A 27621-nucleotide genomic window follows, 5' to 3' on the forward strand; every position below is an offset into this window, starting at 1 on the left:
ATTGTACTTGGTCTACAGTGAGATGAACTGTGCCTCTGCTTTTGGATGATGACCTTTCATCAAAACTTTGTAGAGTATCTTCAACACCGGCCAAGAAAAAAAAGTGGTTTTGAGCAGACATTACAAAATACTGCTGGATCTAAGAAGTGCTGTTACCTACAAGTAATTATCTACAAATACCAGGGTAATTCAGTTGCTTTGCTCCATGTACAACTTAAATGAAAGGGCTCATTCATAGTTTCTGCACGCCAAACCTGAAGAGACATGTCACACTTCCAGAGATGCCATCCTGTTCTAGAACCTGACAATCCTAATAAAGGTGAAATTAAGTTGGTACATTGAATACACTATCCTTACAAGAAACCAATGCTTGTAATGGAACTAAGTGGTTAGTCTAGAACATCACTAGCTCTCATATTCCACCTGGACAGAGCAACAAAACTAAATCCAATATTAAGTTATAAAACTACAGAACTTTGGCAAAAATGTAACACTGCAAACAAGACATTTGGTGTAAAGTGCATCTGTAGAAATATTCCACATTACAAATCAATCATGTAGGGCTATTTAAGTGGAGCACCATAATTGCTAAATTAAAAGTGAAACCTACCTTTGTACCAACTGCTATATCTTGGACAATGCTGTAAAAATAAAACAAGTAGTTAGAAGACATGTCCATAACAACACAGAGCAGTTAAAATAACTACACGTTAAGGGGAGGATTAAACTGCACCTAAGGTGATCGTGGCTCTACTTAAGACTTTATTCAAATTTTCTATTCTGGGTTGTGGAAAAGAAAATATCTGATCACAACTTACAGTACTAACTTCCAGTCTCATTCTAGCTAAACTCAAGATAAACACAACCTTCAGAACACATCCACAGTATAAATTTTAGGACTACTATTTAAATTACGTTTTATTCCGTAGGCACATTTTAGAATTGCTGAATTTGACGAGCAGGTAAATAAAGACGAGATTTTACTTAACTCTGAACCTAATAGATCACTACAACTGTGTAGTTTACAAACAAATTTTAAATATATAGCGATAGGGCACAGGAAAGTAACATCTATTCTCAAACTCAGCCTTCCCTACCTACTTCAGAGAAAAAAAAAACTCCTTCCAAAACACAGTAATATCCCTGGATCTAGGCAAGACTGGACCCATAGAATCGTAATCAATCCCCCGACATCAAAAATTGCACAAGAAAAGTTGTACGCACAGAAACTAGAGGAATGAATGGCGGGGGTGGGGATTCGAGGTAGACTAGTGGGAAAGATGCGGGAGATGCCGGAACAGAGGGGGAGTGGGCAAAGAAAAAATTGAAAGGAAGGCAAAGAGAGAAGAAAATAAATTCAACACAAGACACCACATACCTGATAACAATCCCCCTACAGCTTACGCCCCCTCCCCGCACCGTGGCGCCGGTGTCTCCCCAGCAGCGGCCTCCAGCTCTGCCGCCATTTTGCTAGCTCAGAATGGCGACAACCGTCCGGCTCTCTTCCTGCCTCACTACATAACCGCCACCTCACATCTGGGGATATGAAAGTAGTTGCCGACCGATAATGAGGTGCAGGGCGGCAACACGAAGCCGAACACCACATGCCGGGCCTGGAGTGCGGCCCCCTCCCCCGGCTAACATGCCGCGCACCCAGTGCGTTGCGGCGGGCTGAACACAACGTACAGAGCACAATTAACCCACACGTGGCCTGCATTCTCCGCCAGCGGCCCGGAGCACGTAACTTACCCGTCCATTGCAGAGCAGAGAGCGCAGAAAGAAAAACCGCGGCTACCTCGGCCGACCTCCGAACATATACCTCCAGAAAATGGCGCCACGTCAATCTTCACTATCGCCGCCGCCGCCCATTGGTGCTTGGCAAAGGAGGGCAGGACCCACCCCGTCAGCTTCTTCAGGGATTGGGTGAATCAAACCGTAAACGTGGAGCATCATGTCAGCGGGCGTCTCGCGACGGAAATGGTCGGTTTCCGGTGGGCAACAGTGACGACGTTGGTTGCTCGGGCATTTTTTGACACTGGGGTAGGGGGTGCGGCTTCGGGGATAAGGGGAAGATGTGGTGCGAGGGGCATATGTTGAAACCTGAGGGGGGTTGAAAAGAGACGTGGTGTGAGGGGCAAATGGGGAACCTGGGGTTGAAAAGAGACGTGGTATGATGAGGAAATGGGGGGGGGGGGTGCTGAGAGTGCACTCGTTGGGGACAAGGGGACTTTAGTAAGGATGGAGTCACAGGGAACAGGTGACGAGGACTTGGGGGGAGCATAAGGGGAGTTGCAGTCACATCGCCCACTCCTCACATGCTTTCTTTGGACACGAGGTGGGGGGGGGGGGGGTTGTGTGGAAGAGATGCAGGGGCAGGCCTGGAAAGCCAGGGTGTAAGGGGCATAGGTAGAGACATGAGGAGGGAGCAATACTGAGATTGCACTTGTTGGGGGTGCCTTTGGGAAGGGATGGAAACACTAGAATTGAGTAACATAGGAGAATATCTATGCTCCAAACTAGGAACAGATGGCTAGGGCAATGAGGGGGGGGGGGGAAGGAGGAGGAAAATCTGGGTGTTGGTATGTTATAGGAGTAAGTATGGGGGAGGGGATACAATCAATGGTTGAGAAAACACCACGGAAGCTTTGGGGGGGGGGGGGGCTGTTGACCTTTACTGTTAGAGGCCTGTATTGCGCAGCTGAGTTTGATAGACTGGTAAAGTTACTTTGCCATAAAATTACTGGGTGCATCATTCCCTCCATTATTCCTATTCTTCATCCAACTCTCCCATCACCCACCTCAGCAGTAAACACTGGGATGTGTGGTTATGAGAAGATGGTGCATCAGAATGGTGGGGCAAGGATGATGTGAAGGCTGGTGTTTGCATGTTATTGGTGCCTTGCTGCCTGGCATCCAGCTCTCCTAGCAGGTGAATAGAACAGACTAACAGCTAACTTATTTCAAAGCCTCTATGACAAAGCCAAATGAAAGCCACTCTCTTTTGAGGGTGGATAAGCGTGTGTGTTATAGTTATACCCTTACCATCAGATTCAGATCCATCTTCCTTCAGGTACTTATGATCCAGTGTGTAATCACTCCCCACATTTCACCAATACCTCCCTGGAACTGTCCCGAGGGGAGTGGACTCGTGATGACCAGTCATGTTCACAGAGCCCACACAAGATGCATGGGAGACTCTTGAGTGTTATGTCAGATGGTGGACAGGGAAGATGCAGGCAGCTGTTCAGGATAGGGAGCAAGTGGAGAAGAGATACAAGTGGGGATGAGAATGGGGAGCTGATATAGAAGTGGGCAGATGAGGGAGGGGATTTGCAGTGGGTTGTTACAGGAGCAGTGGGAGGATGCAGTTGTGAAGTCTGAAGATGTGGGTGGAATTTGCTGGGACAGGAATAATACTGGGCTTATTGCGTACCCCACTATCCACAGCCTCCCAACCCACAACTAACTCTCATAGCAAGGTTACATCTGTTCCTTAACAATATGTGGGAACAGCTTTTGGGCCTATAGAAAATCTCCAATATTTCACACCCTTTGCTGTTCCTTAGCTCTGATTCCACTCCTGACTTTTTTGAAGCAAGACTCTTCCTTATTGTGCCTGTAGTAGCCTGGAATATTTAATTTCCTACTTGGCAACTAGGTCTCTCTTCTGTCCATTACTACCTGCCATTAATTCACTCACCGCATGTATGGATACTGTGTATTTTGATAAAGTGACAGTGTATAAGGATGGGTCATCAGCCTTTGCTCTTTTCTGTCTGCAAATCTGCTGCCACATTATTTTTTCCATATTACAATATTTCATTTCCTCCCACTTTTTATTCAAATATTCACACAATTTATAAAATCCTTTAATCAGACAGAAGTACATGATAAAAATCAGTGCAGACCAACAGAATGAAACTTCCTTCCTCTGGATACTATTGCTTGTACAGATGTTTCAATCTATGGCGTCACTGGTAGTGGCAATTCTGCTTTGTGATTCCTAGATCCGAAATTCCAGGTTTTCCACTGTTTGTAGCATGCTGTGTTTCTCCATTTGCCCAGACATCTGCTCCATATCCAAGTTTCCCTGCAAGGGTACAGATCCAGTACTTTCCAGCATCCAAGATTAAGCATTGCCCATTTACTAACTAGGCAATATAACAGCTCAGGCCTGACCCATCGCTGGAAACCAGGTCCACAGCCCATCATTTAACCTTTTAGTCATTGGTTTTGAAAAAACATACTTGTAGCAGCATCACAGAGACAAAGCATCAGATCCACAACATTCATGTTTTTCTTGAGAATGTTGCAAGTCTGATGTAGATGCATCACAGGCACATTTTTTTTCCCAATGCATCTGTGCATACAAGTACTTGTGCATATGACAATAACTCAACTCAACAGTCTTATCTGATTATGATATGTTAGATTAATAGTCCATTGAACTAATTTGATAGAGGTCTCAATATATAATTAGGTCCCTGTGGAGAAAAAAATAAACCAAAGTTACCAGCTGCCTTACCTCTTTTGTTCATTTAAAAGGCAGTTTGAGCTGGGGGAAGTCAGGCACAAATTCTGGAATCAGAATCATGCCCCAATTCCATTCTCAGTTCAACAACACAACCTTACAAATGGAAGTCCCTTTAGAAGCTGCTAAAAAAAGGAAAGAAATCTACTTCTAAAGGATGTTACTTTGATCCTCTCAATTGAACAATATGCACAAGTTGACTGGATGATGAGCCTTTTGCTGCACAAGCAGTAACATAATCCTCTCACAGCTTGCAGGAGATCATGGCATGGGAAAGCCATACCTACTGTGCTTCAAGAATTTCATCGCTTTTACTGCTGTTTTCTTCAACCTCCACATTTCCCTCTGCAAGATCAGCAAAGAAGTCACTTCCAGGCCCATAGCCAAACGCTTTCTTGCTTAATGATTTCAGCTTCCCATACTTCTTCCGTTTCCTGTAGTCATCAACAATGACTGAATGCAGATTAGAAACATCCCAAAATTTCACCTTCTGGTCATGGGCACAGCTGGCAAGAAAATGGCCCTCTCTGGACTTGGCAATCTGCTCAATAGACTCCCCAGGGTGCTGTCCCACACTCCCAATCACGCGATTGGGAAGAATATTTACGGCCCTAGGAGGAACAAACACATGCACGTTACTCATGTCCCAGGCATGATTACAAGTATTATTCCAACCGAGATTCTACCTAAAACCTGGACTGAAGTAATGAAGATATCCCCTCTAATCCTCGTTGTAATTTGGCTAGGATCAGCACAAGAGGAGAGGATGAATGATCAAGGATTCATTATTTAGGAGGAGACACTTGAATTTCTTTAACTTATGACTGCTGTGTTACACTGCTGGTGACAGGATCAAGGGTATCATGAAACAGCTGAGGAGTACCTGAAAAGGAATGTGAACAGCCAGAGTTTATGGACCACATTGGTATCAATGCCATAGTTAGGAGGAATAAAGTCCTGCAATTAGATTTAAAAAAACAGAATCTCAAAAGATAGTAATCTCAAGATTAGTCTTTAGATTACAATGCTGACCTATACAGAAAAAGGACAGAACAGATGAATATGTGGCTGGAGAGATGGTGCAGAATGTAAACCACATTATGAATAAGATGCTTCTAACAAAGGCAATACAGCATACATGACTGAGGATGAATTTATGGAATACATACAAGAAGAATTTATAGATTAGTTTGCTGAGAAAGCAACAGGCTATCCCAGATTCAGCACCGTGTAATGAGAAAGGACTAATTAATAATCTAGCTGTAAGAAAGAATGACCATCATATTTAACACTGAATTTTAAAGTAATACAGGTGTTCCTTGCTTTATGAATGTTTGCTTTACGCCACTTCGCTTTTACAAAAGACCTACATTAATAACCTGTTTTCGCATCACAAAGAGGATTTTCGCTTTTACGAAAATTTTTCCCATATAAATTAATGGTACTTCACTTCACGCCATTTCAGCTTAAGTTTCATAGGAATGCTCTACCTTTGTAAAGGGGGGGACAGACACCTGTATTGCTCAATCTAAAACCATTGTTTCAATCAGACTGAAAGAAACCAAAGTATGCAGGCTAGTTGGGGAAGTCTGGAAGATTACATTAGTGGACAGACAATGGCTGGTATTTAAATACATAACATATGATTTGCAATACATATCCTCGAAGAAACAAAGCACATCAGGAAAAGTGGTACAACCAAAGGTTATACAGAAACTATAGATAATATTGAAGGAAAGGTTTATAATGTTCACAGAAAAAGCAAGTTTGAGAAATTAGAATATTTTAGATTCAACAAGGATGACAAAATAGAAAATGAGAGTAAACTACAAAGAAACAAAAAGATGGGCAGCAAGAGCTTAGATACACATCTATGATATAACATTAGAAAGGGGAAATGTAGCCCATAAAGAGAATGTACAGTGCAAGAAAGGAAGTATGTTTCAATGTATATGTGACCATAACTATATAACAATTACAACACGGAAACAGGCCATCTCGGCCCTTCTAGTCCTACCGACCTGCACACAGCCCATAATGCTCCATTCCTTTCCTGTCCATATACCTATCCAATTTTACTTTAAATGACAATATCAAACCTGCCTCTTCCACTTCAACTGGAACAACTGAATCAACTGTGGTACTTGTTTCATTACATCGGGTTGATCACCGTTGATAGCAGGAAGGATGCAATGGCCCAGGCGCAGGATTGATGGGAGTGGGTAGGATGGAAAATATAAACAGTATCCAATATGCTTTCTCACCTGATGACTCCATCCATGGAAGCTGTACAAAGAATGTTATCTGTGATAGGCACTACACAGTCAATGGATTCTCTTTGCACTGAGAATCGATCACTGGTTGCCCCAAATCCATCCCAGTTGAAGAGGTAGATCATTCCCTCAGATGAACTGCACATCACCTTGCTGCCTCGCTATTCACAAATGGAGGAAAGTTAGTTAGCAACATACAGCACACTGCCATGGCTCCAATTCCATTAAACTACTGCCTCACCGAGAGGAAAAGTATAACACTCTTAGCCCACCCTGTTTAATTCTAACCCTAATCAGGCAATCCAACTCCTTTTAAGAATAAAGGCAACAAAGAATAAAGATAACTACAACAGCATTTCTCTCCTGTCAGTAGCTGGGAAGATCCTGGCTCGTGTAATCATCAACTGCCCAATTACCAATGTGGAGAAAAGAATATTCCCAAGACATAGCATGGTTTTCATCTGGGTCACAGTATCATCAACATGATCTTCGCAGTTCACCATGTTTAAGAAAAAAGTGTCAAGACCCGTGCATCGACTTTGTAGATTGAACTGAAGTGTTTGATACAGCAAAAAGAGAGGTGCTCTGAGCCAAAACTGGGTGCAAATTCATCAACCTCATTTGCCTTTTCATGCCAATATGACTGGCCAAGTCCTCTCAAATGGTGACATCTCACAGCCATTCAATACTTCAAACTGTGGCCCTGTGTTGTTCAACCTGGTCTTCACATGTGCTGAACCAGGCAATCAAAGACCTCAAATGTGAAGTACAGACTTGAGGGACTTTTTGTCCTGTGTCATTTGAGTACCAGAACAAAGATGGTCAAGAAACTAATCCTAGTGGCCCTCTACACCAACGACTGTACAGAGATTCTGGGGCCTGTTGACTTGCGGCAGTTAGGTGTTTTGAGCAGTGGCCAATTGTAGATCTAAAGTGTGAGAAGACATAGCTCACTCAGGTTTGCAGATTAAGTAGAAAAGGCAGCAACACGCAGCAGTTCAATGTCTTGAGCAGCAGCCAATCAGTGTTCAGGATTTACTGATTAAAATAAGGCAGGGGCAAATGCAGCAGCCATTATCAGAGCAGCCATTGTTGGAGTGGACAGAGAAAACATAGGATTTTTGAAGCTTTAGCTCTTGGAGGCTTCAGCTCTTAAAGGCTTCAGCAAGGAAGAGGCTTGAGTGACAGAAAGTGAAAAGCTGGAAGTAGATTTCTTTTCTCACAGTTCATTTATTGTTTTTCCTTCTCTATATTTGCTCAGTTAGTTGTGGGATGTGGGAAGGCAGGCAAACAGCCGGTGGCCCTGATGAATACACCTCTGAGAAGTACACCCAACTACAGCTTCTAACACTCTGTGTTAAGGAGTTGGAGCTGTAGCTGGATGAATTCCGGATCATTCTGGAGGCTGATGGGATGATAGATGGGATATATAGAGAGGTGGTTACACCCAAGGTGCACAACACAGGAGACAGCCAGGAAGGGGAAAGGAGTTAAACAGCCTGTGGTCATCCCCTTCATCAACAAATATACCACTTTGGATACTGTCAGGGAGGATGACCTGGCAGAGGAAAGTCACAGCGGTCAGGTCTCTGGTTCTCTGACTAAGAAGGGAACTGGGGAGAAGAGGTGAGCTGTGGTGATAGGAGATTTGTTAGTTAGGGAAACAGAAAAAAGGTTCTATGGACAAGGACGAGATTCCCAGATGGTATGTTGCCTCTCGGATGCCAAGGTTCAAGACATCTCGGATCAAGTCCTCAGCATTCTTAAGTAGGAGGGTGAGCAGCCAGAGATCGTGATCCATGGAGGTCCAAATGACATAGTGACGAGGTTCTGCAAAGTGAGTTCAGGAGTTTGGTGCTAAGTTAAAGGACAAGACCACTAGGGTTATGATTTCAGAATTGCTACCCATGTCACATGCAACCGAGGCCAAAAATAGGAAGATTATACAGGCTACCACTTCGATAAGGAGTTAATGTAGGAGGAGGGAGTCATATTTTTGGATCATTAGGCTCTTTTCCAGGGAAGGTGGGGGAAGGGGGTTAACCACAGTTGCATGGTGAAGGGAACAAGAGGTCTTGGCCTCCACTGCGTCTGTGGCAGAGCATTCCACAGATTCCTAACACTTTGGCTAAAAAAAAATTAAAAAAATTCTCCTTACCTCTGTTCTAAAAGATCACCCCTGAATTTTGAGGTTGTGCCCTCTAGATCTGGATACCCCCACCAGAGGAAACATCCTGTCCACATCCACCTTATCTCGTCCTTTCAACATTCGGTAGGTTTCAGTAAGATCCCATGCATTCTTCTAAATTCCAAACAGTACAGGCCAAAAAATTCCAAAAGCTCCTCATATGTTAACCCCTTCATTCCTGGAATCATCCTCGTCAACCTGCTCCAGACTCTATTCAACGACAACACATCCTTTCTGAGATACGGGGCCCAAAACTGTTGACAATACTCCAAGTGCGGCCTGACTGATGTCTTATAAAGCTTCAGCATTATCTCATTGCTTTTATATTCTATTCTGCTTGAAATAAATGCCAACATTGCACTTGCCTTTTTTACCACAGACTCAATGAGTAAATTAACCTTCTGGGAGTCTTGCATGAGGACTCAAGTCTGCCTGCACCTCTGATGTTTGAAACTTCTCTCCATTTAGATAATACTCTGTACTATTGTTCCCTTTACCAAAATGCATTATCATACAATTCTCAACACTGTATTCCATCTGCCACTTTTTTGCCCATTCTTCCTATTTGTCTTAAGTCCTGCTGCAATCACATTGCTTCCTCAGCACTACCTACTCCTCCACCTATCTTCATATCATCTGCAACTTTTGCAACAAAGCCATCAATTCCATTATCCAGATCACTGACAAACAATGTGAAAAGTAGCAGTCCCAATAGCTACCCCTGAGGTACTCCACTAATCATGGGAAGCCAACCAGAAAAAGCCCTCTTTATTCCCACTCACTTCTTCCTGCCTGTCAGCCATTCCTCTATCCATGTCAGTATGTTTCCTATAACACCATAGGATTTTATCTTGTTAAGCAGCCTTGTGTGGCACCCTATCAAATGTCTTCTAAAAATCTAAGTAAATGACACCCACTGCCTCTCTTCTAAGTCCACCCTGCTTGTTACTTCCTCAAATAACTCTAACAGATTCGTCAAGCAAAATTTCCCTTGACAGAAACCATGCTGACTTTGACTTATTTTATCATTATTCTCCAAGTTCACTGAAATCTCATCCTTAATAATTGACTCCAACACTTTCCCAACCACTGAGGTTAGGCTAATTTATCTACAATTTCCTTTCTTTTGCCTTCCTCCCTTCTTAAAGAGGCCAAAGGAACAGAACATTCAGAACAGGATTTAGGCTGGAGGGCCACAAGTCCGATCAAACATTCTTCTCTGTCTTCTATGGACAAGCCAATTCTAAATCCAAATGACCAATGGATTCCAGGCATCTTAATTTTCTGGATGAGCTTTCCATAAGAGACCTTGACTAAAATCCTTATGGACAAATTGCACAGCTCTGCTTCATCAATCACCTTTGTTGTCTTCTCAAAAATCTCAATCAAATTAGTAAGATGACACTTGCCGACTGTTGCTAATTAGGCCATAGCTTTCTAAATGCTCATAAATCCTATCCTTAAGAATCCTCTCCAGTAAATTCCACACCACTGATATGAGACTGACCAGTATATAGTTTCCAGGATTATCCCTGTTTCCCTTCTGAATAACAGAACACCATTAGCTACTCTTCAATCTTCTGGGACTTCACATGTGGTTAGAGAGGACAGAGATTCTGGTCAAAGCCCCAGCAATTTCATCTCTTGTCTCTCTCAATAAACCTAGGGACTTATCAACCTTAATGTACTTCAGTGACCTTACACCATCTCCTTCTTTATCTCAAAATGGTCTGGGAAGCTCTTATTGTTTAGTCCCAATGGCTAGTTGAAGGATCACATCCTTTTCCTCAAGTTCTCATTAGACTGTTGCTGCAGTTCCAAAGACCAAAGACAAATAGAAAGAAAGAGGAGTGTGATGAAGAATTGAGTGACAGCCAACTGCAAGTTTAAGGCCATCCTTAGAAACTGAATGAGGATGTTCTGCAGAGCTCTCTCACAGTCTATGTTGGTTTCCTCAGTGAGGCTCAAACCATATTGTGAGCACCAAACACAGTGCACTACATTGTGAATACCAGTGCATTGCTTAAGATAGCAAAGAGGACTGGGTTTCAGCTGAGTGAAGCTGAGCCATGGAGGATGCTGTGGTGGAGGCTGACAATGGAGGATGATTAAATATGATGGCGAGTGAACCACAGTGCTGTGCCTTCTGTCATTAAAACTGTCAACTTTACTTTCTCCCAGTCAACTACCGTTTCAGACAAAAGTTTTAATCCGTTATTTTGAATCTTCCCTATTCGGCTATTTCAGCATTTCAAGTTTAGAAAGTTTTACTAACGCACATATGCTTTAAAGAATTTGCCCTTGATTTTGCAGTATTTAATTGAAATATATTTCAATTCTGCTAAAGAATTTACCTTCATAATAGCCAGTGATGTAAGGTCACCATCCTGAAACTCTGATTGCAGCTCAAAGCGACGCCTCTTGATGTTGAAAACACACATTGTACCATCACCACTGGAAAGATACACAAGGCAATGTGAAGAGTCAAGATACAAAGACAGAAAGAGACATAGAATTACTGCATATGGAACAGTATAGAAGAGACCAGTTGGACCAAAATAGTAAAATTCACTCTCCACCCACCTCTTCCCATTCTTTATCCAACATCAGCAGCATCACCCTCCAATTCCCTTTATACTTTATCTAGCTTCCTCAAATGTCTATAATGTTCATCCCCACCATTGCAGTCAGCAGAATCTTCCACATATTCACTGTTCTCTGAATAAAGTTTCTTTTACTTTCTCACTACTTTGCATTAATACCCTTAAATATGCTTTTCCCAAGGTGAAACATTCTCTTTCTACCTGCTTTATGAAAGTGTTAGATAATTTTGAACACGGCAAAAGAAATGGCCTGTCAGCCTCTCCTATGAAATAAACCTCACAGCTGCACTTTCAGAAAATAATGTTTTTAGATTTATGCACAATTCCATTCACAATTCTTTAGCAAATGCCCCATGCAGCAGATAACATTCAGACTTACAAGTAACGATTTCAGTTTCAAACAGGCAAGAGTTGATCACCCACCCTTGATACTCAATAGCATTCCGCTGCAGAACCCATCACAACAAATGCTCCATGGTCACCACTGACACAAAACTCAACTGTCTTGTACAGTGTTCCTACGAGCTGAGTGTTCTCTTGTGAGTGACTCATCTTTTGACATCCCAAGCCCTTCCACCGACTGCAAGGCTGAAGTGAGGAGTCTAATGAAATACTCTGCACCTGCCTCAATTAATGCAGCTTCATTTACTCAGTAGCATCCAGACCTATCAACTGCTGTCCATGTCTGGCACAAGTTGTATCCATCTACACCATAACTTTGGACTTAATGGACCAAATGTCCACCTGTGCTTCTATAAACTCTACTTTTCAATTCTATTCCACAATGTCCACATCTCCACAACTGCATGAACAGCCTGGACTGTTTCCAAAACCCCTCTCCCTTCTGGATTTCTCTGCCTCAATCTCAGGAGACAAACTATCAATCCTATCTATTAATAACCCACAGACTGGTACATCAACTGCAACTACACCTCTTCCCACCCTGTCCACAATTCCTTCTTTCAGTTACACGTACAACACGCTGGAGGAACTCAGCAGGTCGGGCAACATCCGTGGAAACGAACAGTCAACGTTTTGGGCTGAGACGCTTCATCAGGACTTAAGAGGGAGGGGGCAGGGGCCCAATAAAGAAGGTGGGGGGGGGGAGGGTGGGAAGGAGAAGGCTGGTGGGTGCCAGGTGAAGAACCAGTAAGAGGAAAGATCAAGGGGTGGGGGAGGAGATGGGCAGGAAAGGTGAAGAAGGAATGTAAGGGGAAAGCACTACAAGTAGTAGTAGGAGGTGGAACCATGAGAAAGTTGGAGGCAAAGTGAAACTGGGATGGGGAAAGGGAGGGGGAGGGAATTACTGGAAGTTGGAGAATTCAACGTTCATGCCAAGGGGCTGGAGACTACCCAGATGGTACATGAGGTGTTGCTCCTCCAACCTGAGTTTGACCTCATCATGGCAGTAGAGGAGGCCATGTATGGACATATCTGAATGGGAATGTGAAGCAGAGTTAAAGTGGGTGGCAACTGGGAGATCCTGGCTGTTATGGCGGACGGAGCAGAGGTGCTCGATGTAACGGTCCCCGAATCTGCATCGGGTCTCGCCGATGTAGAGGAGGCCGCACCAGGAGCACCAGGTGCAATAGATGACTGCAACAGACTCATAACTGAAGTGTTGCCTCACATGGAAAGACTGTTTGGGGCCCTGAATGGTGGTAGGAGAGGAGGTGTAGGGACAGATGAAGCACTTAAGCTTGCAGGGATAAGTGCCAGGTGGGAGATCCATGGGGAGAGACATGTGGACCGGGGAGTTGCGGAGGGAATGATCCCTGTGGAAAGCAGAGAGGGGTAGAGGGAAAGATGTGCTTAGTGGTGGGGTCCTGTGAAGGTGGCGGAAGGTGCAGAGGATAATGTGCTGGATCCAGAGGCTGGTGGGTTGGTAGGTGAGGACAAGGGGAACTCTGTCCCTGTTGTGGTGACTAGAGGATGGGGTGAGGGCCGAAGTGCGGGAAATGGAGGAAATGCGGGTGAGGGCATCATTGATGACGGCAGAAGGGAAACCACGATCCTTAAAGAAGGAGGATATTTGAGATGTCTGGTATGGAAAGCCTCACCCTGGGAGCAGATGCGGTGAAGACAGAGGAACTGGGAATAGGGAATAGCATTTTTGCACGTGGCAGGGTGGGAAGAGGTATAGACAAGGTAGTTATGGGAGTCAGTGGGTTTATAGAAGATGTCAGAGGACAGTCTACCTCCAGAGATGGAGACTAAGAGATCGAGAAAGGGGAGAGAAGTGTCCGAGATGGACCAAGTGAATTTGAGGTTGGGTGGAAGTTAGAGGCAAAGTCTATGAAATTGACGAGCTCAGCATGGGTGCAGGAAGCAGCACCAATGTAGTCGTCAATGTAGCAAAGGAAAAGTTGGGGAGCAGTACCAGTATAGGTTTGGAGCATAGACTGTTCCACATAACCAATGAAGAGGCAGGCATAGCTGGGGCCCATGCAAGTGCCCATAGCCACAAGTTTGGTCTGAAGAAAGTGGGAAGAGCCAAGAAAAGTTAAAGTGTGAGTTCCAATTCCGCCAACCGGAAGGGGGTGGTGGTGGTGGTGGGGAACTGGTGAGGTCTATTATACAGAAAGTAGCGAAGGGCTTTCAGGCCTCCTTGATGGGGAATGGAAGTGTATAAGGATTGGACATCCATAGTGAAAATGAAGCAGTCAGGACTGGGGAACTGGAAGTTATTGAAGAGGTGGAGGGCATGGGATGTATCCTGGATGTAGGTGGGGAGGGACTGAACTATGGGTGACAAAATGGAGTCCAGGTAGGCAGATACAAGTTCGGTGGGGCAGGAGCAGGCTGAAACTATGGGTCTACTGGGACAGTCAGGCTTGGTGATCTTGGGGAGAAGGTAAAACCGAGCAGTGCGGAGTGTGGGAATTATGAATTTTTTGGCTGAAGATGTAAGGTCTCTGGAGTTGATAAGGGCAGTGAAGGTTCGGGAGACAATGGTTTGATGTTTTTTGGTAGGGTCCTGTTCCAGGGGTAAGTAAGAAGAGGTGTCAGAGAGCTGCTGTTTGGCCTCAGTGAGGTAGAGGTCCATCCACCAGACTACTACGGAACCACCTTTGTCTGCGGGTTTAATGGTGAGGTTAGGATTAGTGCGGAGAGTGTGGAGGGCAGTGCGTTCAGAGGGAGAGAGGTTGGAACAGGACAGAGGAGTGGTGAAGTTGAGATAGTTGATGTCTTGGCGACAGATAGAGATGAAAAGATCAAGTGCAGGTAGAAGGGCCGGGGGGGGGGGGGGGGGTGTCCAGGGGAGGAGAAGGAGTGTTGAAGACAGGAGAAGGGGTCATCAGTGGGGGAGGGGAATCCTTGTTAAAGTTGTAGGCTCGGAGATGTAGGCAATGGAAGAAGAGTTCAGCATCATGGCGGGCACAGAACTCACTGAGGAATGGAGGGGGGATAAGGGAGGATGGGGGGTAGTGGAGGATAGGGGGTAGTAGAGGAATAAGACGAGCGGTAGGAACCAGCAGCAGTAAGAATGGTCCCGGTCTGGAGAGGGTCAGGACCTCAGTCCGAGCTGGATCTGGAGCTGGGGGTGGCAGAGCCTGTGGCCTGAAGGGCGCCAGAACTGAGGTCCGAGTCGGAATCGAGTGAGTCCATGGCCCGCTGGGGCTGGTGCCCATGTTGGGGAGGCCATGGTTCCAGTCGGGGTCAGAGTCAGAGGCGGATGGGTCTTTGGCCTACCGAAGGCCTGATGTCGAAGTCCAAGGGGCTGGGGTCTGGGCTGGAGGCAGTCATCGTAGTGGGCTGCAGGTGGGCGAGCTTGTGGTCTTTCTTGGACGTGAGGAAGGAAAAGGAACGGCGGTTGGAGGTGTGAATCCAGCAGAGAATGAAGTCTAGGAGAGGTCCATGGTAGACGGTGGAGAGCGAGGCCCAGAGTGGTGGCAGAGAGAGACAGGGCCCGTAGGTATCTCCGCATGGCAGTGAGCGTGGCACAGAGAATCTGGCAGGAGCAGTGGAGGGAGCAACAGTCAATAAAACAGAGATCCCTACACCTCCTCTCTTACAACCATTCAGGGCCCCAAACAGTCCTTCAGGTGAGGCAACACTTCACTTGTGAGTCTGTTGGGGTCATCTATTGCATCCGGTGCTCCCGGTGCAGCCTCCTCTACAACGGTGAGACCCGACGCAGATTGGGGGACCGCTTCGTCGAGCACCTCCGCTCCGTCTGCCACAACAGACAGGATCTCCCGGTTGCCACCCACTTCAACTCTGCTTCACATTCCCATTTGGATATGTCCATACATGGCCTCCTCTACTGCCATGATGAGGTCAAACTCAGGTTGGAGGAGCAACACCTCATATATGTCTGGATAGTCTCCAGCCCCTTGGCATGAACATTGAATTCTCCAACTTCCGGTAATTCCCTCCCCTCCCTTCCCCCATCCCAGTTTCACTCTACCTCCTCCTCCAGCTGCCTATCCTCTCTCATGATTCCACCTCCTTCTACTACCCATAGTTCTTTCCCCTTACATTCCTCCTTCACTTTTCCTGCCTATCCCCTCCCCATCCCTTGATCTTTCCTCTTACTGGTTTTTCACCTGGCACCTATCGGCCTTCTCCTTCCCACCCTCCCCCCACCTTCTTTATAGGGCCCCTGCCCCCTTTCTCCTCAGTCCTGATGAAGGGTCTCGGCCCGAAACGTTGACTGTTCGTTTCCACAGATGCTGCCTGACCTGCTGAGTTCCTCCAGCGTGTTGTGTGTGTTGCTTTGACCCCAGCATTGGCAGAGAATTTTGTGTTTATCATCTTTCAGTTTCTCCTTCTCTGCCACATCTGTTTTCTTGATGTTTTCTACTTTGGGCTCTCTGAAGTGCTGCCCTCTTCAAGAGGCATGATTACCTCATTGCTATCACTGATGGACCCCTCGCATGCATTTCTTCCATCCAACACACATGTCACCACACCCACCTGTCCCCTACAACCTAACCAGCCCATGCCCACTCCCACCACCACCCCTTCCCAGAGCTGAGGAATTCAGAACCCAGGGAGTAAAGAAAAAGGCAGGTTTAAAGTTGAATTACCCTTCCATTTATTGTGTATTCCTTGCCTCATTGCACTTTCCCAATTCACACTTTGCTGCTCAACTGACCGATCTTCTCAGTCAGAAGCTTTCCTCCTCACTGTCAACCAGGTGGCTTATGTTTACTGTATATCAGCTGAAAACTTCCTTGTCAAGTCTCCAATATTTAGATCAAGTCATTAATTTATGCTACTGAAGACATAGAACTGAGTACTAAACCCTGTGAAACGTACTGGTACCAGCCTTCCAGTAACAAAATCACCTGTTAATCTGTTTCTACTACTGAGAAATCTTGGTTCCTATTTGTCTCAGTTTATTGGATCCCAAAGACTTTGACTTTTTTTTTTGGACTGGCCTTTCATCTGGGACTTTGTCAAAAGTCTCATTACATCAACTATACTCCCTTATCAACTTTGCTTGTTACTTCTTAAAAGAATTTAGATTAGTCAGTCAAGTTGGCATCTTCCCAAATTCATACTGACTGCCCCCAACGAATCCAAGTCTTTCTAAATTAAGCTGTGTATTTTCCTTAGGCTTATAAAGTAATACATCATAACTGGCTATATCATTTGCTATAAAATAAATATAGGCACTGAATAACCTTCTGCTCTTCTTTGAAACAGTGCATCAGGAGCTTTAAAAAGTCACACACAGTTGGATTAGGGCCTAACTGAACATTTTTCTTGTTGTTTAACTTGCTTACATGTTTGGATAATCACCTTGTCTGTAATTTGTAGTATAGCCTTTTCTGCCTCAAAATCTCTCAAATTTGAACATCTCATTTGCACCTCTGGAGTGTGTCCAACCCATGAGCTCTTCAGCTAAGAGGCAGAAATACCAAACACAGAGTCAACTTGTCCCCATACCTGGTTGTAAGCAATATCTTCTTATTCTGGTCAATGGTGATGTCACTGATGTAATCATCATGGTTTTTCATCTCCATGAAGGAGGTTTTTTTCCGCAAGTCCCAAACTTTCAATAAACCATCATCATCTCCCGTGGCAAAAAGATTTTCATCAATCAGCTTCAGGCTATTAATAGCAACACTATTGGAAAGAAAAGCAAAAGGCCAGCATTAATGAACCCCAGGGACAGATAATGGAGAGAGGTTAGCCAAGGAAAGAGGGGAGCTAGGAATCTGTTGTGGTCTGCAGTTGATTACATACGATTCCTGAACTGAGGCAGGGGGAGGAACAATGCGTACCTATCCAAGTACATTTTAAATGTTGATTATGTACCTGCCTCAACCACCTCCTCTGGCAGCTCATTCCATATACTAACCGCCCTCTGGGTAAAAGGGTATCCCTCTCGTTTCTCTCCCTACTCACTTTAAACTGATGCTCTCTAGTTCTTGAGTCTTCAGCCCCAGGCAAACAACTGTGTGCATTCACTCTCATGAATTTATACACCCTTCATTCTCCTATGCTCCAATGGAAAGAGTCCAAACCTGCTCAGTCTCTCTCTCCATAACTATTGAGTGCCAGCAACATCTCATAAATTTTCTCTGCACTCTTTCTGGCTTAGTGACATCCTTCCTTCAGTAGGCTGATCAAAACTGAACACAACATTCTAAATGCAGGTTCACCAATATTTTGTACAATTGCAACACAACATCACAACTCAGTGCCCTGATTTAATGAAGGCTAGCATGTCAAAAGCTTATCTACCCTGCAAGTGGACTAACAGGTAAGGTAGATAAACTCAAGACATGGATAGGTGCATGGGACTGGCATGTTATAGCCATTACAGAAGAAAAGCTAAGTGCATAGAGGATGTGCAGACCAGCTAGTAGATGTTCTCACTGACATCTTCAACATCTCCCTGAGCAGCGCCATCGTTCCAATGTACTTCAAGGCCGCCACCATCATCTGCATACCGAAGAAGTCTTCAGTGTCCTACCTCAATGACTACCGTCCCATTGCACTCACATCCATCATCATGAAGTGTTTCAAGAGGCTCATCATGAAGCACATCAAGACCCTGCTGCCCCCCTCACTGGACCCCGCTAAACATCGACGGCTCCTCAGTAGAGATTGTTAAGAGCACCAAATTTCTTGGTGTTCACCTGGTGGAAAATCTCACCTGGTCCCTCAACACCACCTCCATAGCAAAGGCAGGCCAGCAGCATCTCTACTTTCTGCAAAGGCTGAGGAAAGTCCATCTCCCACCCCCCATTATCATCACATTCTACAGGGGTTGTATTGAGAGCATCCGGAGCAGCTCCATCACTGCCTGGTTCAGAAATTGCACCATCTTGGATCGCAAGAACCTGCAGCGGATAGTGAGGTCAGCTGAGAAGATCATAGGGGGTCTCTTTTCCCGCCACTACAGACATTTACACTACACGCTGCATCTGCAAAGCAAACAGCATTATGAAGGACCCTATGCACCCCTCATACAAACTCTTCTCCTTCCTGCCATCTGGGAAAAGGCACCAAAGCATTCGGGCTCTCACGACCAGACTACGTAACAGTTTCTTCCCCCAAGCCATCAGACTCCTCAATACTCAGAGACTGGACTGACACCAACTTACTGCCCTCTACTGTGCCTATTGTCTTGTTTATTATTTATTGTAATGCCTACACTGTTTTGTGCACTTTATGCAGTCCAGGGTAGGTCTGTAGTCTAGTGTAGTTTTTTTCTGTGTTGTTTTTACGTAGATCAGTGTAGTTTTTGTACTGTTTCATGCAGCACCATGGTCCTGAAGAAAGTTGTCTCATTTTAACTGTGTACTGTACCAGCAGTTATGGTCGAAATGACAATAAAAAGTGACTTGATTTGACTTGACTAAGTGGGGGAGGGGGGTAAGAAAGAGACTGGCAGCTGAACATTATGGGTTAACAGTGCTATATTTGGGATAGAGACAGACAAAAGAGCAGAGGGAGAATTACATTCCTGATTAAGTGTGAAGGTTAAACTTGACCTATTCCTGGGTAATAGGGCAGGGCAGGTCACTAAACAGGCATGTGATGCATTAAGTGTTGGTAATGGGAACTGAACTGAAGAGACTGGGGAAGAGGAGGTTAGCTCACAAATAGAGAAAGCTTGTAGATAGTGTGAGAGGGAGGATAGGCAGGTGAAAGAGAAGGGACACACTCAGACCGAAGGGTTGAGATGTGTCTATTTTAATGCAAGGAATGTTGTGAACAAAGCAGATGAGCTTAGAACATGGATCAGTACTTGCAGATATGATGTGGTGACCATTACAGTGACTTGGATGGCTCAGGGACAGAATTGGTTACTTCAAGTGCTGGGTTTTAGATGTTTCAGAAAAGACAGGAAGGGAGGCAAAAGAGGTGGGGGCGTGGGACTGTTCATCGGAGATAGTGTCACAGCAGAAAAGGTGGACGCCGTGGAGGGATTGCCTATGGAGTCTCTGTGGGTGGAGGTTAGGAACAGGAAGGGGTCAATAATTTTACTGGGTGTTTTTTTATAGGCAGCCTAATAGTAACAGAGATATCGAGGAGCACATAGGGAAACAGATCCTGGAAAGGTGTAATAATAACATAGTTGTCATGATGGGAGATTTTAATTTTCCAAATATTGATTGGCATCTCTCTAGAGCGAGGGGTTTAGATGGGGTGGAGTTTGTTAGGTGTGTTCAGGAAGGTTTCTTGACACAATATGTAGATAAGCCTACAAGAGGACAGGCTGTACTTGATTTGGTATTGGGAAATGAATCTGGTCAGGTGTCAGATCTCTCAGTGGGAGAGTATTTTGGAGACAGTAATCATAATTCTCTCTCCTTTATAATAGCATTGGAGAGAAGATAGGAACAGACAAGTTAGAAAAGCATTTAATTGGAGTAAGAGGAATTATGAGGCTGTCCGGCAGGAAATTAGAGGCTTAAACTGGAAACAGATGTTCTCATGGAAAAGTATGGAAGGAATGTGGCAAATATTCAGGGGATATTGGTGCAGATACGTTCCAATGAGACAGAGAAGTTATGGTAGGGCACAGGAACCATGATGTACAAAGGCTGTAATAAATCTAGTCAAGAAGAAAAGAAAAGCTTACAAAAGGTTCAGAGAGCTAGGTAATGTTAGAAATCTAGAAGATTATAAGGCTACTAGGAAGGAAGTTGAGAAGGAAATTAGGAGAGCCAGAAGGGGCCATGAGAAAGCCTTGGCGGGCAGAGTTAAGGAAAACCCCAAGGCATTCTACAAGTATGTGAAGAGCAAGAGGATAAGACATGAAAGAATAGGACCTATCAAATGTGACAATGGAAAAGTGTGTATGGAATCGGAGGAAACAGCAGAGGTACTTAATGAATACTTCAGTATTCACTATGGAAAAGTATCTTAGTGATTGTAGTGATGACTTGCAGCAGACTGAAAAGCTTGAGCATGTCGATATTAAGAAAGAGGATGTGCTGGAGCTTTTGGAAAGCCTCAAGTGGTTAAGTCGTCAGGACTGGACAAAATGTACCCCAGTAGTGGGAGGTGAGGGAGGAGATTGCTGAGCCTCTGTTGATGATCTTTGCATCATCAATGGGGACAGAAGTTCCCGAGGATTGGAGGGTTGCAGATGTTGTTCCTCTATTCAAGAAAGGGAGTAGAGATAGACCAGGAAATTATAGACCAGTGAGTCTTACCTCAGTGGTTGGTAAGTTGATGGAGAAGATCCTGAGAGGCAGGATTTATGAACATTTCAAGAGGTATAATATGATTAGTAGTAGTCAGCATAGCTGACTAAAGGGCAGGTCGTGCCTTACGAGCTTGATTGAATATTTTGAGGATGTGACTAAACACATTGATGAAGGAAGAGCAGTTGATGTAGTGTATATGGATTTCAGCAAGGCATTTGATAAGGTACCCCATGTAAGGCTTATTGAGAAAGTAAGGAGGCATGGGATCCAAGGGGACATTGCTTTGTGGATCCAGAACTGGCTTCCCCATAGATTAACAAGGATGTTGCCTGGGATTGGGGAGCATGCCTTATGTGAATAGGTTGAGTAAACTCAGCCTTTTCTCCTTGGAACGACGGAGGATGAGAGGTGATCTGATAGAGGTGGATAAGATGAGAGGCATTGATCGTGTGGATAGTCAGAGGCTTTTTCTCAGGACTGAAATTTTTTCTGCAGAGTGTTGAGTGCATGGAATGGGCTGCCAGCAACGGTGGTGGAGGCGGATACGATAGGGTCTTTTAAGAGACTTTTGGATAGGTACATGGAGCTTAGAAAAATAAAGGGCTATGGGTAAGCCTAGTAATTGCTAAGGTAGGGACATATTCGGCACAACTTTGTGGGCTAAAGGACCTATATTGTGTTGTAGGTTTTCTATGTTTCTTAACATGATTGATGTCCTGCAAAAATTTTCTGACTAGTCAGTCAGAATAAATAGGAATGGGCAAACAGGCAACCTGAAAGCAAATTCATTGACATATAAAGTTGCAAGAAAAAGTCTGCGAGCCCTTTACAATTATCTGGTTTTCTGCATTAAATTACTTATACAATGTGGTCTGATCTTCATCCAAGTCACAATAATAGACAAACACAATCTGCCTAAACTAATAACACAAAAACAATTGTACTTCTCATGAATACTGATAACATCATTTAAACCATCACAGTCTATCTCAGAACTTCTGAGGTGATGCCTTCTGCAAAAGTATTTGGAGTCAGGTGTTCCAATCAATGAAATGAGATTGGACGTGTGGCTTGTAGAGGTGCCCTGCCCTACAAAAAAGTCAGGTAACTGACAGAGCATGCTCTTCTCAAGAAAGATCCGCTTTTATGCACCATACCTCAATCAAAACAACTTTCAGAGGACCTTAGAAGAACTGTAGAGATGCATGAAGCCAGGAAAGGCTACAAAAGCATTTCTAAAGACCCAAGTGTTCATCAGTCCACAGTAAGAGAAAATGTCTACATATGGAGGAAATTCAGTACTGTTTCCACTCTCCCTAGGACTGAGTGTCCTGCAAAGATCACAGCAAGAGCACAACATGCAATACTGAAAGAGGTGAAAAAGAACCCAAGGGTAACAGCAAAAGACCTGCAGAAATCTCTAGAACTTGCTAAAGTCTCTTTTCATGCGTCCGCTATAAGAAAAACACTGAAAAAGAATGGTTTTCATCAAAGGAGACCACAGATGATTGAACTGCTCTCCAAAAACAAACAAACCACTGCTGTACTTTTCAAATACAGAAATACACACCACTATGTTTGGAGGAAAAGGGCACTGGATGCCAAACCAAAACTTTATCCCAACTGTGAAGCATGGTGGAAGGAGCATCATGGTTTCAGGCTGCTTTCCTGCTTCAGCTCCTGGACACCTTGCCATCATTGAGGTAACAATTAATTAAAAATTGTATCAAGACATTTTACATGAGAATGTCAGGGTAGCAGTCCATTACCTGAAGCTTAATAAAAGTTATTTAATGCAACATGACAATGATCTGAAACACAATAATAAATCAACAACAGAATGGTTTAAAAAGGAAATTCATGTTTTGGAATGGCCAAGTCAGAATCCAGACCTTAACCCATTTGAGATGTTATGCCATGACCTGAAGAAGGCTGTCCATGCAAGGTATCCCAGAAATATTGATGAACTGAAACAGATATGTATGGAGGAATGGAGGTCTAAATTCCTCCTTGCCATTTTGCAGGTCTGATCAGCAGCTACAGGAAATGTTTGGTGGAGGTTATTGCTGCTAAAGAAAGTTCTACCAGTTATTAAATACATAGGTTCACATACTTTTTCCTGCCTGGACTGTGAATAATTAAACAATATGTTCAATAAAGACATGAGAAGTACAATTGTTTGTGCATTATCAGTGTTGGCAGATTGCATTTGTCTATCATTAGGAGTTAGATGAAGATCAGACCACATCTAATGAGTAATTAATGAAGAAAGATAGGTGGCATTGTGGATAATGAAGTAGGTTTTCAAAGCTTGCAGAGAGATTTAGGCCAGTTAGAAGAGTGGGCTGAAAGATGGCAGATGGAGTTTAATGCTGATAAGTGTGAGGTGCTACATTTTGGTAGGAATAATCAAAATAGGACATACATGGTAAATGGTAGGGCATTGAGGAATGCAGTAGAACAGAGTGATCTAGGAATAATGGTGCATAGTTCCCTGAAGATGGAATCTCATGTGCATGGGGTGGTGAAGAAAGCTTTTGGTATGCTGGCCTTTATAAATCAGAGCATTGAGTATAGGAGTTGGGATGTAATGTTAAAATTATACAAGGCATTGGTGAGGCCAAATTTGGAGTATTGTGTACAGTTCTGGTCACTGAATTATAGGAAAGATGTGAACAAAATAGAGAGAGTACAGAGGAAATTTACTGGAATGTTACCTGGGTTTCAGCACCTAAGTTACAGAGAAAGGTTGAACAAGTTAGGTCTTTATTCTTTGGAGCGTAGAAGATTGAGGGGGGGACTTGATAGAGGTATTTAAAATTATGAGGGGGATAGATAGAGTTGACGTGAATAGGCTTTTTCCATTGAGAGTAGGGGAGATTCAAACAAGAGGACATGAGTTGAGAGTTAGGGGGCAAAAGTTTAAGGGTAACACGAGGGGGAATTTCTTTACTCAAGAGACTGGTAGCTGTGTGGAACGAGCTTCCAGTAGAAGTGGTAGAAGCAGGTTCAGTATTGTCATTTAAAGTAAAATTGGATAGGTATATGGACAGGAAAGGAATGGAGGGTTATGGGCTGAGCGCAGGTTGGTGGGACTAGGTGAGAGTAAGCGTTTGGCACGGACTAGAAGGGCTGAGATGGCCTGTTTCCGTGCTGTAATTGTTATATGGTTATATGCAGCATCTGCCTGCCTAAGCATGCCTGGACAAGATAGAAAACCAGCCAATTGCAAAGGATTCACAAACCATTTCTTACAACTGTATATGCAGGAGGACGACCAGGGATCATCCAGTGAGGTTCAACTGTCAACGGTGATCAACCCAATGTAATGAAACAAGTACACAGTTGATTCTTTTCCGCCTTTATTAGTAGCAAGCTACGAGAGAGAACATTTCACTGCACTCACAGAGAGTCAGACACTCGAAGTCTCTCTCTCTCAGGACAGAGAGAACTGTCTAAGGACAGTTTTTTTTACACCGTCTTTGTCACGAGTGCCATCAACAGTGATAGTCCGAGACAAAGGCTACTTAATCAACTAAAACAGTGGTAAATGTACTTGACAAAGAACACTTAATCACAACAGGCAGAGGTAATCAGAAAACAGAGTATAGATTGTTACATCCTGCAAGTGAGAGAAGGAGTCAAAAGGACAAATTGAACCTTTAACATCTCAATACAAAAGAACAGTCAGATCCATAGACATTCCGGCTACTCAAATAGAGCAGAACTTAATAATTTAGATAAGAGACTTCACCAAAATGAAGAAACGAATGTAAAGAAAGTCCTGCTGTATCTCCACCTTTTGTTGAAAAAAGGTGTGAAAAGTTAGGAGACAGCTTCTTGTGGGTTTTGTAAGTTTATAATCCTTACTTTCACTCAAGCAGTTGTGCAACATTATTCAAACATACTGCAGTTGGTACTTAACCCAAAATTGAAATTTAAACACGTAATCAAAAGGTATGAAAAGTCAGGAGATAACAGCTGCTCAAACTGTAGCCATTCTCAAACCAGAATACACAGACTCAACCTTAACCATTTATTTACAGGAATCTGAGACTCCCTAATTCCCTTAAAACTTTATCACTATATTGTAGTCGAGCTGATACGCAACGAGTGAAAGCAATACACTGAGTCGAGCAGGGTTTGGTTGAACTGTTTCAATCAGCGTGCGCTTAAGTGCCCAGTCCCAGCATCCCCTGCTCTTTGCGGGGCGGAAGTGACGTCGGCTTCTGGGCCGAGGTCTGTCCTGCACTCAGAGCCCTCTCGGCTGCCGCTGGCTGCGGACTCTCCCGCGACTACCGGAGCTGGTTCGCTTGCCACATGAACCCCCCCCCCCCACCGCCCCAGAACCGGCGCTAGGAAGTGCTAAGTCCACAGCCTGCACACTGTCAGTTCTTTTAGGTGGCCGGCCTCGTTGTCATGGGGGTGGCGCCGCAACCAGGCGTTCAAGGTCTAGATGCGCCGGTTTGAGACAGTCAATGGTAAAAGTCTCCTCACGACCGCCGATGTCGAGAATACAGGTCATCCCATTATAGCGCACCACCTTGTAGGGTCCTTTGTATGGTCGCTGCAGGGGTGGTCTGTGCGCGCCTCAGCAAACAAAAACATACTTGCTCTGTTGTAGGTCCTTGGGCACGAAAGAGGGTGCTGTTCCGTGATGGGACGTCGGGACTGGGGCAAGTGTTCCAAGCTGCTCCCGTAGTTTAGTTAGGACCACAGTAGGTGTGTCCTCCTGGCCACGGAATGCTGGGACAAACTCACCGGGAACTGTGAGCAGGGCACCGTAAACAAGTTCGGCCAATGATGCGGCCAGCTCCTCCTTGGGTGCCGTGCAGATGCCAAGCAGCACCCAGGGAGTTCGTCAACCCAGTCTGGCCCTCGGAGGCGTGCCATCAGGGCTGACTTCAAGTGCCTGTGGAAACATTTCACCATGCCGTTGGACTGCAGGTGGTAAGCAGTCATTTGGTGGAGCTGGGCTCCGAGGAGTTGTGCCAGTGCAGACCACAAAGTTGATGTGAACTGCACACCCCTGTCTGAAGTGACGTGGGCTGGGAGTCCGAACCGTGCCACCCAGGTGGTAATCAGGGCTCTGGCGCATGTCTCCGTGGCCGTGTCAGCGAATGGGATAGCTTCCGGCCACCTCGTGAACCTGTCCACCATGGTGAACAGGTACCTTGCTCCTCTCGAAACCGGTAGTGGGCCAACGATGTCCACGTGGACATGTTCAAACCTCCCATGTGTCGGCTGGAAGGGTTGCAGTGGGGCCCTCATGCATCTCTGGATTTTGGAGGTTTGACAGTGCGTGCATGTTCTGGCCCAGTGCCCGACCTGCTTGTGAAGGCCGTGCCACACAAACCTGTCTGTAATCAGCCAGATGGAAGGATGGGCTAAACCGTGCAAGGCGTTGAAAACACCTTGCTGGCAGCCCGACCAAGGGTCCAACACTTTGGCAAACGCGAAGATGAGGGGCTTGTGGTCTGTGAAGACCGTGAACTCCCTCCCTTCCAGGAAATACCTTAAGTGCCGGATGGCAAGGTACAGGGCCAGCAGCTCCCTGTCGAAAGCACTGTACTTCAGTTCCAGGGGTTGTAGGTGCCGGCTGAAAAGAGCGAGCAGCTTCCACTGGCCTTCGATGAGCTGCTCGAACACACTGCCAACTGCCGCGTCGGAGGCATCCACAGTGAGGGCAGTGGGGGCATTTGCCAGCATGTTCTTGGCTTGTTCGAAAGCCACCGTCGTCTCCTCTGTCCAGGTGACCTCTTTGGCCTTGCCGGACATCAAGCCGAAAAGGGGCCACATTAGGGCAGGAAACTGTGGTAAAAGTTAACCATCCCAACAAATTCCTGCAGGCCTTTAACAGTGCTGGGTCTGGTGAATTGGCGGATGGCTTCAACTTTTGCTGTCAGGGCCATAGCTCCATGGCGGTCGATCCGGTCTCCCAAGAAGTCAATGGCGGGTGGGCTGAACTGGCACTTGGTGGGGTAGATAGCCAGGCCGTAGTCGCTTAGGCGGCGGCAGAGCAGGTGTAAATGTGCTAGATGCTCCTGGTGGGAGCAGCTGGCGATAAGTATGTCATCCAGGTAGATGAACAGAAAGTCCAGATCTCACCCTACTGCATCCATCAGGCGCTGGAACGTCTGCGCCGCGTTTTTGAGCCCGAACAGCATTCCTGAGGAACTCCAACAAGCCAAAGGGGGTAATGAGGGCCGTCTTGGGTGCATCATCCTGGTGGACTGGGATTTGATGATACCCTCGGACCAGGTCAATCTTGGAAAAGATGCACACCCCGTGCAGGTTGGCCGTAAAGTCCGGGATGTGTGGTACCGGTGGCGTTGTTCAGCCTCCTATAGTCGCCGCACAGTCTCCGCCCTCCTTTGGACTTGGGCACCATATTGAGTGGGGAGGC

At 45.1% G+C, this 27621-nt stretch overlaps 2 protein-coding genes across 11 annotated transcripts in view; both read right to left on the reverse strand.

The window, feature by feature from the left end:
• LOC140740058 (polypyrimidine tract-binding protein 1-like) overlaps nucleotides 1–1903 on the reverse strand; it is a 35343-nt gene extending 33440 nt beyond the window's left edge. For 5 of the 7 annotated variants that reach the window (XM_073068903.1, XM_073068899.1, XM_073068897.1 and 2 more), the window contains exons 1-2: nucleotides 1750–1877; nucleotides 611–641 (exon numbers count right to left, since the gene is read on the reverse strand). In XM_073068903.1, the coding sequence (XP_072925004.1) occupies nucleotides 611–641; nucleotides 1750–1757 (39 nt within the window). In that variant the 5' untranslated portion in view covers nucleotides 1758–1877. Of the gene's footprint in view, nucleotides 1–610; nucleotides 642–1749 lie in introns of all 7 variants that reach the window. The other 2 variants (XM_073068905.1, XM_073068901.1) reach the window with 2 other exon arrangements.
• Nucleotides 1904–3817: 1914 nt separating this feature from the next.
• The window catches only part of wdr55 (WD repeat domain 55), a 43486-nt gene continuing 19682 nt past the window's right edge, over nucleotides 3818–27621 (reverse strand). The window contains exons 5-9 of one of the 4 annotated variants that reach the window (XM_073068909.1): nucleotides 17494–17673; nucleotides 11347–11446; nucleotides 6796–6965; nucleotides 5019–5142; nucleotides 3818–4484 (exon numbers count right to left, since the gene is read on the reverse strand). In XM_073068909.1, the coding sequence (XP_072925010.1) occupies nucleotides 4449–4484; nucleotides 5019–5142; nucleotides 6796–6965; nucleotides 11347–11446; nucleotides 17494–17673 (610 nt within the window). In that variant the 3' untranslated portion in view covers nucleotides 3818–4448. Of the gene's footprint in view, nucleotides 5143–6795; nucleotides 6966–11346; nucleotides 11447–17493; nucleotides 17674–27621 lie in introns of all 4 variants that reach the window. The other 3 variants (XM_073068907.1, XM_073068906.1, XM_073068908.1) reach the window with 3 other exon arrangements.

This window comes from Hemitrygon akajei, chromosome 16 (genome assembly GCF_048418815.1).
Source record: "Hemitrygon akajei chromosome 16, sHemAka1.3, whole genome shotgun sequence".
Classification (NCBI taxonomy): Eukaryota; Metazoa; Chordata; class Chondrichthyes; order Myliobatiformes; family Dasyatidae; genus Hemitrygon; species Hemitrygon akajei.